The sequence below is a fragment of the Mastomys coucha genome, unplaced genomic scaffold (genome assembly GCF_008632895.1).
Source record: "Mastomys coucha isolate ucsf_1 unplaced genomic scaffold, UCSF_Mcou_1 pScaffold9, whole genome shotgun sequence".
Classification (NCBI taxonomy): Eukaryota; Metazoa; Chordata; class Mammalia; order Rodentia; family Muridae; genus Mastomys; species Mastomys coucha.
In genome coordinates, this window is record NW_022196915.1 from 6,885,402 (window position 1) to 6,902,165 (window position 16,764).

General features: G+C 49.4%; 1 protein-coding gene and 1 long non-coding RNA gene across 4 annotated transcripts in view; one reads left to right on the forward strand and one right to left on the reverse strand.

The window, feature by feature from the left end:
* Positions 1-4,031, forward strand: part of LOC116085022 — a 7,421-nt gene extending 3,390 nt beyond the window's left edge. For both annotated transcript variants that reach the window (XR_004116365.1, XR_004116364.1), the window contains exon 3: positions 3,812-4,031. This is a non-coding gene — a long non-coding RNA (uncharacterized LOC116085022). The remainder of the gene's footprint in view (positions 1-3,811) is intronic.
* Positions 4,032-7,305: 3,274 nt separating this feature from the next.
* The window catches only part of Kcnk5 (potassium two pore domain channel subfamily K member 5), a 43,662-nt gene continuing 34,203 nt past the window's right edge, over positions 7,306-16,764 (reverse strand). For both annotated transcript variants that reach the window (XM_031362038.1, XM_031362039.1), the window contains exons 2-5: positions 14,191-14,302; positions 12,576-12,742; positions 12,224-12,392; positions 7,306-9,708 (exon numbers count right to left, since the gene is read on the reverse strand). In XM_031362038.1, the coding sequence (XP_031217898.1) occupies positions 8,834-9,708; positions 12,224-12,392; positions 12,576-12,742; positions 14,191-14,302 (1,323 nt within the window). In that variant the 3' untranslated portion in view covers positions 7,306-8,833. The remainder of the gene's footprint in view (positions 9,709-12,223; positions 12,393-12,575; positions 12,743-14,190; positions 14,303-16,764) is intronic.

Below are 16,764 nucleotides of genomic sequence, written 5' to 3' on the forward strand. Positions count from 1 at the left end.
TTTTTTTCTTTTTTTTTTTTTATCTCTGACTGGTTGGTTCAATTCAGTTGACCTTACTCAAACTCCTTTCCCACCTGACTTTATTCAGTCTAGCTTTTCTCTTGACCTCTGAATTGCTCTGCTTGGCCTCAAACTAACTCTAGCAATCTTTTCTAACCTTCTGACTCCTTCCCATTCTCTTGCTTATTCTGTCTTTACCTGTGTTTAGCTTGTTCTCTCTTCAACCTGTCTCTGTAAAACTCTCCTGGTAAAACTGCCTCCTTCTCTCTCTCTGTGCTGATCTGTCCTCCTTCTGAACTCTACTGAACTGTCTCCACATACACCACTATATTATTTACTATACTCTCTTCTTACTGTACTGTCTGTCTCTCCCTTAAGTAGTTTCCCTTTCTTCTCTCTTCTCGTGAGAATTGGGCATATCCTAGTCTGTCCCATCTTTCTCTGATTCATCACTTTATCTGCCACTCAATTAGACATAACTTTCAAATGTGGGTGTTTCCTTTTACAAATAATTTTACCTTCATTGTTTGGGTTTAAAATGCATACTAAAAGCTGAACCACACCCTAACTAGAAACAGGTTCCAATATCCTGTAACAGTAGAGTCTAGTGAGGGTGATTGGACCTTTGGGGGCACCATTCTTGGAAGGAATTCAGGCCTGTTTTGTGAGTGTGTAGTGGTTATCCCAGTGGCAGACTGTTAAAAAATCAAATTCAGGGTCTGAGGATGTAGCCCAATTGGTGGAGTCCTTGGCTAACATGCATAAAACCCTGGGTTCAATGCAGACACCCTTTAAACTGCAAGATAGCAAGTATATGGGCAGAAGGTAGATGCAGGAGAATCAGTAAGTAAGGGTGACTGTTGGCTCAATGGTGGTTCAAAACCAACCTTGTTTCAAAAAAAAAAAATGAGTTCAGCTTTCTTGGTTGCTCTCATTTTCTCTTGGTTATCTCCTCTCTCTCTCTCCCTCTTTCTCTCTCTCTCTCTGTCTCTCTCTCTCTCTCTGTCTCTGTCTCTGTCTCTCTCTCTCATTCTCTCTCTCTGCTCCTGCTTTCTCATGTGATGCTATCCACCTTGAAGCTCTCACCAGAAGCCCATGCCATTACTATTCTCCAAGATCCTCATCACTGAGGTGAACAAACCTCTTTTCTTTATAAAGTACTCCACCTCAGGCATTTTGTTGTAGCAACACAAAACAGACTAAAACACAGGCTCACTACAACAAATGTCATTGATTTCCTCATACGTCTGTAATTTATAGGATGGCTGGCTATGTGCTTTGAAACAGTGCCTAGGGCTAGGGTGTTCAAGATGTTGTCTAGTTTGTGTGGTCACATGATTAGAGTTGGACTTCTTTATTGCTTGGGTCTCAAGGTACTTGGATTTCTTAGATTGTGATCTTCCCTCAGAGCACAGAAGCATTGGGTCTTCCTATTGTATGTCCAGAAGCAACCAGAATCACCTCTCTGTTTATAGACCAAAATAGCCCAGGTGGGCTGTTCAGTTTTAGAATTCCTCTCCCCAGAACTGCAAAACAAACAAGCACATAAAAATTAGCCACATTTAGGGGGGCTTCTTTTGTTGGTAGAAGTAGCCAGTTCTCATTGCTAACAAGTCAGCAGGCAAAGACACTTATCTGAGGCATCTGGCCAGTACAGGGTGTTCCACCCATCACATGTGGAGGAAGGCAAGGGACAATTTCCCTGGAGCCCTTCTCAAGCACTGGAAGTAGGCACTGGTGGGTGAAAGAAGTCCCTGTCCTTCAGAGAAATCAGCCTGAGGGCAATGTTTGACTGCAGCTTCACAGAAGTGCCCCAGCAGGACGGAGCTCTGGCTTCACCCAGCATGACTGGTTCAAAAGATGGTTCAGTAGTTAAGAGCTCTTGGGGGTGGGGGAATCTGAGTTCTGTTTCTAGCACCATGTTGGGTGGTTCACAATTGCCTGAAACTCCAGCTCCAGGGGCTCTGACAACGTCTTCTGGCCTCTCCAGCCATCCATACACATGTGGCACACACATACACATTCTCTCTCTCTCTCTCTCCCTCTCTCTCTCTCTCTCTCTCTCTCTCTCTCTCTCTCTCTCTCTCTCTCTCTCTCACACACACACACACACACACACACACACACACACGGAGGGGGGGAGGAAGAGAGAAGTAAAAATTTAAAATGTTTTAAAAGTGTATCTCTGCTGCCTCTTCCCTTCTCTCCATTACCACCCCCCAGACCCCCGACTTCCATGACTGTTACTTCTGACCATCCCCCAGATCCTGCTGGAGGCCTTGCTCTTCTGGGCCCCAAACCAAAGTGCCAGATTTCCTAATTTGTAAAAAGCCCTTCAGTTGGGCTATAAAACACTACACCTGTCTGCTTCAACTTGTTGAGCAATCTCCCACATAGCAAAGGGTGTGAAAGGGCTTTGTAAACTAGGAGACCAGTACAGTTGTGCAGGGCTAATGATGGAAGAGATGCTCCAACCCAGAAAGATGGCCGGAAAGGAAGAATTTGAAGGCCATGGTAACTCTGTTCCTAATTATCTGGAAACAGAGATGTAAAGATGAAGAGATGTGCCGGGCAGTGATGGCACATGCCTTTAATCCCAACACTTGGGAGGCAGAGGCAGGCAGATTTCTAAGTTCAAGGCCAGCCTGGTCTACAGAGTGAGTTCCAGGACACCCAGGGCTATCTTATCTTGAGAGAAAAAAAAATAGGAGATGTATAAAAGAGGTTTGCAGCAGCGGTGCTCTCAGGTGGGAAGAAATCGGGTATGCTGTGTCCTGGTCCTGCCCTCTAGACTCAGGTGACTTGGCATAAAATGAGGTGACTCATCGGGCCACCTCAGTCTGCCACAAGGTCCCTCAAGTTCATCCACCTGGCTTTGTTAGGACTTGCCCTCCTGGAACAAGATTTGTCCCTGGTTTGGCCTCTGCTTCAGGAACAGAGGAACAGAATTGCCAATGAGAAGGGTGGAAATTGTGGGGGAGGGACATTCACCCTGCATTTTTCAAATATCAGAAAGCAGAGACCATCTCCATGTATCCAGGCCCTGGTGGAAATATACACATTAGTAACCCAGTCTTCAATACCACCAGCAAGGGGTTCTCTGCCAGGGAGAGGGTGTAAGATTTAGGAGACAGGGAACTTGAACAGGTCACAGAAGTTTGAACAGAGGTGGTTTCCTGAGGGGACGGTGCCACACAGGGAAAGATATCCAGCCTAGACTCAGGGAGACTTGACTGGTGGCTATGGAAAAGTGACAGAGAGCACATGGCTCCAGAGAAAGTAAAGGCAGCTTACAAAGTGGGTCATGAATAGCATGAACACTGTGGAGACTCATAGACTAGCACTTGGGGCCTGGGTTTCAAAACTGGAAATCTGGGGGCAGCAAGACAGCTCAGCAGGTAAAGGTAATTGCTCTCAAGTCTGATTCCCTGAGTTTGATGCCCAGAACACACATAACAAAAGGAGATATCTGTGTCCACTAAGTTGTCTTCTGACTTCAGCAAGTACAGTATGGTTGCCCCCCACTCACCAAATAAGTGGGTTTGTTTGTTTGTCTGTTTGAAGCAGTAACTTGTTATTCAAACATGGAGAACAGATGGGCAGAGCTGAGACCAAACTTCAGGTGCCCCTTCCCCTCAAAGAGAAGCTGTCTTTGCTGGAGACCTTTCCCAGACCAATCTGCCCAGCCTGCCCACTGTCTTCCCACACAGTAGCCTTGGCTTCAGAAACTTCCCAAGCAATCCTGCCCTCTCCAGGCCCGTTCTAGGATGAGGTGACACCCAAGCAGGTTTTTTTGTTTTTTGTTTTTTAGTCCTGAGCAGTTGCATGATGACTCTTCTGGGGTCTCACAAGAAGGTAGAAAGGCAGCTGGGAGAGAGTAAATGTGTCGTTTTCTCCATCTGGCCTCTCCTCCCCGTCAGATTGCAGACTCCTTGAAGGTCAGAGCCTCTGCTATGCCCAACAGATTCTGAGGATGTCTTCCCTATCAGATTCAGAACTGCCAGAGGGCAGTGTGAGGGACAGGAGCGCAAGCCTGGGCAAGTGTTTTCTGCCACCTCATAACTGTTTGAACTTGGGGAAAATTGCTCTCTTCTGCTTCTTCATTTGTAAGATGAAGTTAATAACATGTTAGGATTAAAAGGCATAGATAAAAGAGATCTTAAGGCTTTTTAACGAGGTGCATGCTGGTTAATGCAAAACCTCAGGGCCCCACAGTGCGGGGAACAAGTGGCCTGTAGTGCTCAGCCTCAGAGGAGACGTCTACAGCATAACCCCTCCCCCAAGGCTTAAGGAACATCATGGAAGAGGGGGCAGAAAGACTGTAGGAGCCGGAGGTCAGGGAGAACTGGAGCAAGCAGCATTTTTTGGATGAACTCAACAACAGCGCAAGTTCAATCCAGCCAACCTTCCAGCATGGGTGAGGGAGGGGCTCATCAGGCCCCCATCCCAAACTAAGGAGCTGTTGACAAGTGATCACTAAAAAGGAGGCAGAGTCAGCTTTCTTTAAAGGTGTGGCCCTGGTAGGTCTGCCTTGCTCCAATGCTCCCTGCCACCCATTTGTACAAACTTGACTTAATGGTGATTTTTAAAAAATGAGGATATGAAGTTGGGAGAGGAGGTGGGAGTGAGGAATAGATCTGGGAAGAGTTAGGGGGAAGGAGAGGGGGAGAAATATAATCAAAATTGTTAAATGCATACATGGGATTCTCAAAGAATTATTAAAACACTATTTCTTGTTTTGCTTTGTTTTGTTTTGTTTTGAAGTTCCAGGAGCTAGAGAGAAGACTCAGCAGTTAAGGGCATATACTGCTCTTGTAGAGGACCTGACTTCAGTTCCCAGCACACACATCAAGCAGCTCAAAGCAACCTGTGACTCCAGCTCCAAGAGACGTGATACCTTCTTCTGGTCTTCTCAAGTACCTGCACATGTATGTGCATACCCGCATACAGACACACACACATAATTTAAAATTAGAAAAGAAATCTTAGAGAGAAAAAAAAAAAGGTATCAACACCCATTACCCACTGAAAGGCAGCCTACAGTAGGACAGACACCATTTTTGCTCCCTGGATGCAGGGCCATTTGTCAGTCCCACACCTAGCTGCACCAGAAGTGCCTGCACTAGCACAGAGCACAGAGCAGGTGACCAGTTAATTGTGGCGGCAGAGCAGCAAGGGCAATGATTCTGAGGGAGACAAGGGAGCTATCTCAGGCTAGCTAGAGCTGGAAGGCTGCTGGAGGCAGCAGAACCTAGAGGCTGCTGGGAGGAGTGATACACTGGACTTTCCCTAAGTCCATTGATCTCTTTCCTCTGGAACACTGCCCCAGGCTAGGGCTAATTCAGTGGTTTCGATGGAGGGCTGTGCCTGCCAGAGTGCCCAGTGACTTCTGAGCCTGGGGCCAGCTCACTGCTTCCTCCTCTCCACTAATCCCTCAGCTCTGCAGGCATTCCCTTTCTCTGTCCAAGACCTCTCAGGAAGTTGGGGAGCCTGGCCAGGGCTCTGCTCTAACTGCTATCCAGACTCTCCTACTTCAGAAAGCTCCAGATTAAGCTCAGCCACAGGAAGACCACAGCTCAGCCTTCTGCGGGTGTGTGCTGATAATCTGTCAGTGTCCCCTTCAGCTCTGTCCCTGAAAGCCACTCCCCAAATCCCATCTCTGGCGCATAGTAACTGGTGCTGTTGGGACTGGAGGGCTGTGCTGTTTTAAACAACAACTGGCAGTTTATGAAGCAACCTGATGCTAAATAAAGGGTGTTGGTGTTATGATGTTGTTATCTTAAGGCCAAAGTCAAACCAGAAAGCCTTGGACCTACGCATCTGAGTGCACTCGTGTGGGTCGAGGGGGGAGGGTGTGAGGGAGGTGAACAAGAGAAGAAATGAACAGGCAGACGGGAAGGATTTCCAATCCAACTGTACATTATTTGTGGGGTGTTGTTTCCAGGACCACTCTGGGGCATCCAAATCTCAGGGTTCCTTATTAGAAATGGCGCAGTAGCTGGGGAGATGGCTCAGTAGGTTAAAGTGCTGTAGTTGGATCACAGGTGTGACCAACCAAACCAGGCACATTCCTTAAAAAGGCGTGTGTGTGTGTGTGTGTGTGTGTGTGTGTGTGTGTGTACTTACTTTCTCATGAAAGTAAGCATGTATGTACAGGTAGGCCAGGACTTTTCCAGAGTAGTTCTCTTCCCACCCTTGTTTTTGAGGCAGGGTCTCTTTATTCTTGCCATTCTGCGATGCATAAAGCTTCCACCTGATTCTCCTGTTTCCAGCTCCAATCTCACTGTAGGACTGCTAGGGCTCTAGGCACCTCATGTGGCATTTTAAGTGTGTGCTGGGGACCAAACCACAGTCAGGGCCACTTGGCAAATGTTGCCCATGAGTCACGTTTCTAGCTCACAGGCTTCAAACAGGGTGCTCACGCCTTGGCTCTGTTTCCTGCTTCCAGACTCAAATTGGGAAAGTTCTGGAAATGTGAAGCCCGTCCGGTGATGTCACAGCAATCGAAAACCCACTAGCCACCTTCTCATCCCAGCACATTGGCTGTGGACTGGCCAGGAACTGTACTACCTGGGTTCAAAGCCAACATCTCCATTTTTACTGTCTGTGTAACTTGGTGCCTCAAGACACCTGTCAGCTTCCTGCTCTGTTTGCTTTTAGGACAAGACTGCTGCAAGGCAAAAGTGTTACTTTATGTAACACTTTTTTTTTATTGGGTGTAAAATCTGTAGAAAGGTGTCTGGAAGCTAGTGAGGGGCAGACTTGGCCACGCCATCCTCCCTGAGCTGACTTGCCTTAATTGTCGAGTCGATGCTCCTATCTGATGGGAGAGCCATCCCTGAGGAAGGAATGGCCTAGATCAGGTCGGCCCGTGGGCACAGCTGTGGAAGACTGTTTGGATTACAATTCATGAAGAAAAGTTCAGCCCCGTGTGGGTAGCACCATCCCTAGGCGGGTGGTCCTGGGCTGTATGAAAAACTCAGCTAAGCATGAGGCTGTAATGAGTCATAAATCAAGCCAGCAAAAGATGGTTTTTATAGCTCCTGCCTCCAGGTTCTCGCCCTGGCTTTCCTTGATGATGGAAACGTGTAAGCCAAATAACTTTTCCCCAGGTTGCTTTGGGGCAGGATATTGTCACAGCATCAGATAAGTCAGAAAAACATCTCCTAGATGTTCTTGCTTGCTTTTTCTTCTTGAATCTCCACTTCAGCTTTATACTGATCCTTCTGACCTACTGACATCAGCCTGTCCTTGCTCACCCTACGCCCCTACCCTGCTCCCACCCCAAACACACCACACACCAAGTGGACTTGTTCACGTGTTTTATTGTAAAAAAAAAAAATGTTAAAATAAATTACATCTGCCTTCACCACCAGTACATGCATATAGCGTGGTTGGTGTAGCTCCAGGACATTCAGCTGAGGACATCTCACAGGAGCCAGGCTCTTCTTCCCACCCCGAGGCTGGTATGGCCTCTACAACCGCTTTGATAATGGTGGAGGTATGGACACACACCTCTCACCGTCCTAACGTGTGGGGGCTCTGGCCCTGTATGCCCCTTGGCATGTCCATGCCAAGGGGCTGAGGCAGGTTATCAGCTGAGCTAGGAACTCTACATCTCCTGCCCCGCGCCCGAGACCTGCGGTTGTCCCTCCCTAGCTAGACCTTGGATGACAAAGGACAAGCTGACTTGGGAGGATTGGAGTGCCTGACAGACCTCCGTCCCAACGGCAGGGACCCTGTTCTTTACTGGCTCTGGGTATAAAAACAACAGTTCGTTAAAAAAATATTAATAACAAAGAGCATCTAAGCCAGAGTGAGCTGAGCATCAGGGATGTATACAGCAGCTAGTTCCCAGACCTCACTAGGAACTGGACCGATAAGATTCACATTTTCTTTTCTCCCTAGCCCAAATGGGCACACGCTAACACCATACAGTGGCTGGAGGTGGGGGAGCTCAATTCACAGTTTTATGAGCCGAGAACAATTTGGCCTCACTCCACAGGCCCAACTAAGAGAGGAGGGAGAGAGGCAGTGAGGGAATCTCTACAAAATGAGACGGTTGGGCTGGGAGTATGGGTGCCTAGACTGGGGTTGAGGGGCTTGCACCTCCTCTCTGAGCTCCCTGACCACACCCAGAGTTTCCATCTTTTTGCCATCCTTTCAGGGCGTAGGAAATCTTTGGCCTGTTGTTGCTGTTCAGAGGGGATCCAAGAGGGCATGGCTCCACGCAGAGAACACATATAGCCCCTCCCCCACTGCCCCTGCCCTGAGGTTTGCAGTAAGGGGCTTGCTGGGCAGTGATGAGTAAGTAGGCAAGCAGGACCTGCTACTGCTGGGGTACTGAGGGTCCACAAACCCTATCATAACTGTGCTTTCCCAGAACACCCAAGAAACCACGTGCCAACCCTGGGTCTTACAAGCTCCTCCTTCCAAATGTCTAGCTTAGTGCCAGGCACAAGGGAGTTGCCCATTAACACTGGTGAACTCAGCTGAAGCTCCTGGCCTCAGAGAACCGTATGACAGTCAACCGAACGATGGGGGAAGACTCAAGCAGCAAACCTCCAGGGTTGAGTGTCGCTGCTTCTGAGTCAGCAGATACACCCGCCAGGCAGGCCCAGGACAGCAGCCTCCCCACTAGGCCATAGAATGGAGGCCTGTCCTGGGCTAACACCACATCCCAAGGAGGCAACCGACTGGAGAGGACAGAAGGAAAGGCAGGTCCCTGGCTCCCCATCTCATTTCCAGAGCCTTCTCCCTGGGGTCTGGCCATCATAGGACAACCCCTCATGAGAGGAAGCCCCTGGAAAGCAGGTGGGGAGCCAGGCCCACCTCACGTGCCCCTGGGGCTGTCTGCCTTGTTGTATTCGTTCATCAGCTGCTCATAAGGCACAGAAAGCTCGGACTCAGTGCTGGTGAAGGTGGACTCATCCGATGAAGGGAATTCGCCCGTGCTGCTCGAGGGTGCCTCAGCCATGACCCCTTGTGGAGGCTGCTCTTTTGAGGTCAGGTTGTCCTCCACGGAAGACTTAGAGGTCTCCTCATCTGAGAGGCCGGTTTCTTCATTTTCAAAGGTAATGTTGGCGTTTTGGAAGATGAGCGGGTGGTAGTCCAGGGCTTCCCATGGCTCACCCTCCTCACTGATACGGTCCAGCTGGTTAGTAAACACTTCGGAGGTTGAGTAACCGTCCTTGGGGGCCTGTGCCCCGGCCTCCTCACCAAGTGGCCTTGACACGTGTCCTTTGTTTCTTAGAGTCTGAGATACCTCTTCCAAGCTGGGAACTCGATTCTTGGAATAGACCACCAAAGGTGTCAGGGATGCAGGAATGGTTGGTATTCCATCCCCTTGAGGTCCCAGCCCGTGTCCGGGTCCTGGGACCCTCTCCCCACCCCCACTTGTTTTCATTGCCTTCTTCCCAATCTGTTTGATGAGGTCATTGTAGGTCTCCTCCTTTTTGGATAGGAAGCTGAAGATGTTGACATCCTTGGATGCCGGACTTCCAGCCATCTGCAGGGCCTTCCGGGAGTGTGGGGAGCTCTCAAAGGATTCCTTCCGCCGCCGCCGCCTCTTCTTAATGGCTTTGTGCACTTCCACAAACATGCTCACCTTCCAGTTGACAAAGAGGGACAACCAAGCCAGCCCCAGGTAGATCCAAAGCTCCACAAAGTAGCGGTAGAGGGCGTGGTAGTTGGCACTAGGGTTCACACCTGCAAAGACAGGAGGCCCAGAGGATCAGCAATGGCCGAAGCTGTGCTGGCTGACACAACACCATACAGACAGAGCCCAATGCCATAAAGAGGGCCTGGGAGTCAGGCGTGGTGGTGTATATCTTTAATCTCAACATTTGGGAGGCAGATGCAGGTAGAGAGCTGTGGGGTTTGAGACCAGACTAGTCTACAAAGTGAGTCTAGGACAGCCAGGGCTGTTTGTTACACAGAGAAACCCTGTCTCAGGGAGGGAAGGACCTAGAAGATCAATCACTCAGGAGGTAAAAGTGCTTGTAAAACAAGGACTTGAGTTCCAGCATCAGAATTCACATAAGGGCTGCAGTCGCCTTTAACAGTTAGGAGCACGGATTGTTCTCCAGGATGGATCCAGGTCTGATTCCCAGCACCAACATGGCTACTTACAACCATCTGTAACTCTAGTTCCGGGAGCTCTGACACCCTCTTTCTGGCCTCTTTGTGACACCAGGCACACATGTGGCACACAGATATACATCCAGGCAAAACACCCATACACACACACACACACACTCTCTCTCTCTCTCTCTCTCTCTCTCTCTCTCTCTCTCTCTCTCTCTCTCTCTCTCTCTCTCTCTCTCTCTCTCTCTCTCTCACACACACACACACACACACACACACACACACACACACACGAAAGAGGCCTAGACTGTCCTCGCCTATCTTCCTGAAGGACTATTGCTCCAGTCTAGTCCATGGAACTGCAAAATTTGGGCAGCTGCTGAATAACCAGCTCATGAGTGTGAATCTTTCCGTTCCTTTCTCTGTTCCTCCCAGCTAGTGAGTGCATCATGGCACAGTTAAAAAACAGAATGGAAAGGCGGCGTTGGGGGTGCTGGCAGCCTCGGCCGCGGGGAGGGACTAACAGATTTACTGTGAATGATGCTGTGGTTGGGTCGAGATGACCCAGGGAGCACTGACCTGGCAAGAACCACTCTAAACTGTCTTTACCCTCCTCCAAGGTAGAGCCTGCCTTCTGGTCTTAGCCCTCTTCGGCGTAGCCCTCTTTCTGACTGATTGTCCTCGGTCGCTCCACCACACTGCATGCCACCCTGCGACAACACACTCCAGAAAGTCTTTCCCACCTACACTCCACAGCTCCAGAGGTTCTTCTCCCTTCTAGAATTCGGTAAGATTTCCTTCATGGTCAGGCAACATGGCTCAATGGGCTAAAGGTGTTTGCTGCCAAGTTTGAAGACCCGAGTTTGATTCCCAGGATACATGTGGTACAAGGAGAGAACCAACTCCTGAAAATTGTCCCCTGGCCTCCACATGTGGTGACCCCCCCCCAACATACAAATAAATAAAATAATAAAAAAAGTAATTTTTAAAAATGTCCTTTTATCTGCACCCTGCCTTCCACAGTGGGAAGTAGGTTAAGGGAAGGGCCTGGAAGAGGAAACCTCCAGCCCTCATTACAACCTTCCCTGGAGCCAGCAGCCAGAGCCTCTGACTTAGGAAGTGCCCTGCTCTGAAGGCAATACTTCACTGGACCGATCATAAGTGGAGTCTGAGAATGGCAGCAATGACGTCACAGGCTCACAATGCCTGGTTTCTACCCTCAGCACCCAGGAATTGAGAGGGATTCAGTATGCAGTATCCCATGTGGTGGTGGCTATTGTTACAGACACTTAAGATAGAGGAGGATGGATCTGGTATCTGACTGGAACATCAAAGTATGCCTAAAGGTACCCACCACTGGACTTCTTAATACTGCAGGCTTCCCCTCAGCAGGCTCTGGGCCCCTGAGACTAAACAATGATTGGGTTGTGCCTCTACATTTATATCCAGACAGCAGGCAGGCCCCATGAAGCTAGGGTCAGGAGTGTTCACTGAAGCAAGCGTCCTGTTCCCTCCACCCACTCAGCTGCCCCCTCACAACATTCCACACAAAAAGGGGCAGAGGCATGACCTCCACCTGCCCTCTGGGCATAGCAGCTGGCGCCGTGACCTCTGGAAGCTGAGGTGCAGGTCAATAGGGAGGGCACAGGCTGACATTGGTCCAGAATGGTTTCAAGATCAGGAACCAGGAGGCTGTGCAGGCCACAGGCACCAGACACTGAGCATGGGTGGCTGGGACAGGCACAGGCCTTCACACAAAGGGGACAAAGAACCTCTTCATTGCCCGTGGGGATTAAGCAGAGGAGGAGGAGGAAAGCAGGGCTGAGGGGGCAGGGCAGTGGGGAGGAGAAGGCCTCCCTTGTCTGGCAGCCATCCTGGCTCAGTGTCTCTGTAAGAGAGGGGGGGGAGGATGTAAAGGGGAGAGGAGAGGCAGAGTGCGAGCGTGCGTGCATGCGTAGTAGATCTCCGTAGATCTGGGAAAAGCTTCACGGTGAATCCGAGTGAGCTGAGGATGGGGATGGGAGAAGCAAGAGAGAGATAAAAGACTAACATCCATCTTTGTTGGTTCCCCAACAAAGGCCTGTCTTGAACTGGAATGAGACGTGCCAGAGGTCAGAGGAAGGAGGCAGGGACTCACCGGCCACAAAGTCCCCAAAGCCAATGGTGGAGATGGTGATGAAGGAATAGTAGAGGCCCTCGATGTAGTTCCATTTTTCTGTCACCATGAACACAAAGGGCGGGATCACCAGGTGGACCAGGACGCCCCACACGATGAAGATGGCCGTACATGTGATCTGAGCCTTCCTCTAGCAGGTTTGGTGGGAAAGCAAGTCAGCTGTGGGAAGGGACTTCCTACATCCCAGCTGAGACACAGAGCCCAGGGTGCTCCAGTGGATCCAGCAGGACAAGCGTTACCTGTCCCAACACCTCCCCTCCTCTGTCATGGCCCCTCCCACCCCTTAACTCTGTGTCTAGGGTTAGGAACATACCAGGCTCACTCCTCTCCTGGTAAGGAACTGGCCCAGCCTCTTTGCACGTCCCCCGAAGAACTTGCCCAGGGCACTGATCCATGTCAGGCACAATGGCACCCCGAACAGGCCATAGAAGACACAGAAGAGGCGCCCAGCTGGGGTCTTGGGAGCCACATTGCCATAACCTGTGAGGGAGAATAGAGTGAGGCCAGGATCACAGCAAAGATTATGGAGCCACCACCTCCAACACACACACACACACACACACACACACACACACACACACACACACCAGCTTGAGCAAGACACACTCTTTAAGATAAACTGATCCGGTTCTAGTAACATTGATATATGATCCCCTGATCATGCTCTGACCCTGGTCAATTATACAATTATTTCTACAGTAGGGGCTTTGTCCCCTCCATTATATTGGGAGTTCCTTGTGGGCAGGGATGAGGCCCACAGGTACTCCACTGTTCATTGGGTACTGCTACGCAAATAAAACAAAGATGCCTGCCCTCTCTGAGTAGATACCCAGAAGCAGCGTGGAGGACAGACTCCAAAGATGGCCACTCTGAACCCCTCTGCCCTTGCTCATGTCGAGGTGTAGTCTGTGAATCTGAGTATCAGTGGCTTGGTTAGCCAGACGTGATATAGGCAGGGTGAGCCCTGACAAGCCCACCGTTGCTTCCCGTCTTCATGCACTGAATTGCTCACTTTGGGAGACGCCTCCTTCTCAGGGCCCAGCTGCAGAGGCACATGCAGAGGCCCTGAGCATTCAACCTCAGCCAACAGTCAACACCAAGAGTCAAGCAGTAGGTGGGAGAAGCCAGGCTGGACTCCAGACTAGTGGGCAGCCACTATTTGATTACCATATATTAGAGAGACCACATAAGGACTGTTAGCTGAACCCAGCCAACCTTGAAAGGGTGAAGATAGTGAAGCCACATAACCATAGAGTACTGGAGCTTTGTGCAGTAAGTAGTCTATCTCACCTGTGGCTCTGCCCTGCCCATCAGGCCATTCCAGTTTCTGCTTGAAGAGTCCACGCAGAATAAAGAGCCTTGGAAGCCATGTAAAGGCTGGGTGGGTGTGGTGGCCAGCCTATCATCCCAACACACGGTGGCACAGACATGGGATCCCTAAAGCAAACTGACTAGCTAGACTAGGTGAATTTTGTGGTTAGCTAGGGACCACACCTCAACATATAAGGTAGAAATCAAAGAAGATACTCAATTTTAACCTTGGACCACCAAAACATATATCTATCCTTCCATATGTGTGCCTACATAAATGCAAACACACACTTACATGTGTGCACACCATACACATATGCATGCAGAAATACTACTACTACTACTACTACTACTACTACTACTACTACTACTACTACTAATAATAATAATAATAATAATAATAATAATACAGACCTAAGTCAGGACCTATGGAAGTAGTTGCATAGGTATGGCCAATCACTCGGGACTTACTAAGTCCTTCTTAATCAAAAGGCCAGGGTGAAACTGTGTGTGTCTGTGTGACTTTGAGGACTTACAGTTACCAAAGCTGAATTCCTGTAAGGTTCTGAGGAGTGGGGATGTGGATCTGGGTGTCCTGAAGGTGTAAGGGGACTTACCGATGGTGGTGATGACTGTGGCTGCGAAAATCATCGCATTGGGCCAGTTCCAGTTGTTGAAAGTCTGGTTCCCGGTGATGGCCACACCCTGATCCGCAGCATCAGACACCACCTAAAAAAGAGAACCAAAGAGAAGGTCAGAGACCAGATGATTTATCAGTAACAGAGATGTAGCTCAGAGGTGGAGTCCACCTTGCCTAGCATGCATAGATACTCTAAGCGCCAGTCCCAGCATGGCATAAACCTGGCAAAGTGGCACACACTTGTAATGCCAACACTCAAGAGGAAGTGGGAGGAGACGGCCAACGGCGGCATGCACCTTTAATCCAGCACTAGGGAAGGAGGGGCAGGTAAATCTGAGTTCCAGGCTACACTGGTCTACGGTGAAAGTTCCAAGACAGCCAGGGCTACACAGAGAAACCCTATCTCAAAAAACCAAACCAAACCAAAACCCAACAAGGAAGAAAAAAAGCAGGGGGAGGGGAATCAGGATCATGCTTCAAGGCCAGCCTGGGCTACCTGAGATCCTGCCCCCAAGACCACCAACAGTAACCACACATCTGAAGTGTCCTCATTTAACCACCAGGATACCAAAGTGGCTAGCAGTATCTTTATTATATGGCCCAGACATTTTACAGAGGGAGGATGAATGATCTACCCAGGTCCACACAGCTTGGGAGATATACGAAACAGGCACCTGGTTTGAAAATTTGACAGAAACATATCCCCAAACCACCCAGAGCTGAGAAAGCTTGTGCCACAGGCTTCTGGGAAGGGAGCTTTTTCAAAGAGTTTCCAGGTGGTGCTAGTTCAGGGCCTGAACTCCAAGAGCTACAAGACTCTTCCATGTCCCTAAGAGGGCAGACACAATGCAGATACCTCCAATGTCCCCTATATCTTAACCCTCCGTGGCCTGGGAAGAAGCCTTCAACCATTTCACTGGGAGATGACCACTGAGATCAGCTCAGTATCCTCAAGGCCACGGATATGTATCAGGATAAGTAAACTAGCTAAACCATCCCTTCCCAATCCTGTTCCTCACTGTGACAGACTCCCCCTTCCCTGAGTTCCTTCTTTTCTCTGCCCTGGGCTGAGCAGCTGTCAGGACAGAGACTGATCAACAGGTGATAAGTATACTTCAAGGTGATCAAAACTTACCAGTCCCCACAGTTTCCAACTGGTTGGAGGCCCCAGGCAGGCATTATTATCTACTCCAGGAATTTCCCAAAAATACCAAACCTGGTTCTACGTACCTGCCTCACTTACAAACATCAGCTCTGCCTACCTCTCAACTCATCTGACCATACTCATCTTGGTGCATCATCAGAGCTATACCAAGAGCTGTCAGAGACGGAACCCAAGAGGCCCATTAGGGGCTCTAAAGCTGGGGTTCAAGTTCTGTCATTCAAGGTCAGCCCTGGGATGACCCAGTCTAGAGACCAGGAACCCAGCCAAATTTCCTATAAAATCCAAGCCAAGGACAGCAGGGAACAGAGAGTGGAAACAAAGGCGAGGTGGAGAAGCCATCATTTCTAAGCCACCCAAAGCATGACTGAGGTTTGGAGGGAAGGAGGGAACGCATGGATGGTTCCGAAGGAATGCACAGTTTGCAGAAGCAGCAGAGGCTGTGTAAATGGATCTGCATACTTTGGCGAAGAATTTTCCATGATGACATGCCCGCCCGACACCCCATCAGACCACAGGCAGCTTTGCTGCCCTACCTCCCACTGCCATTCCCAAGCTTAGGAGACCACGGAAAGCAGGATATCTTACATATTCTATGTGTAAGAGCATCTTAGATGCTGCGGACCAGCAGGAGCATCCAACAGGTTCTTCCTTCAATTCTGGGAGACTGAACCTACTTGCTAGGAAATGGCTCTGGTACCAAGTCACACCTTAGACCCTATTTAGCCTTTAAAAATCTGTCTGGAGCAGGAGAATGAGGAAAGTTCAGAGCCCGGAGTGTTGACATTAAACAGATGGGAGAAAAGGCAGAACCATTTTAGTCCCCACCTGTTATCAGATAGAAATCTTAAACTGGACAACCTGAAAGAAAACAGAGTATGCAAGAATGGGGGTGTGGCTCAATTGTAGAGTGCACACCCAGCACAGGTCAGGACTGGGGTGGCACACTTGCAACCCCAGAACCTGGAAGGTGGAAGCAGGAGGATTCAGAGTTTAGGGCCAGGCTGTGTAGAGGCTCTGTCTCAAAAATAAATAAAGAGGTTAACAGAATGTGTTGTGTTACTCTTTGAAGGCTCCAAGTTTGGTTCCCAGCCCCTATATGAAGCTGCTAACAACTGCCTATAAGACCAGCCTCAGGGAGATCCAATGCTTCTGGTCTCCAGGGGCATCTTCATGTGTATGCACATACCCAAATGTAGAGGCATCTATATATTAGGCCAGATATGGTGGCCCACGGCTTTAATCTCAGTGCTCAGGAGAAAGAAGAAAGCAGACCTCTGAGCTTCAGGCCAGCCTGATCTATATGGTAAGTTCTAGGCCAGCCACAGCTAGACAGTAAGACCCCATCTTGAACAAACAAAAACAAAACAAAACCAAATAAACAAATAT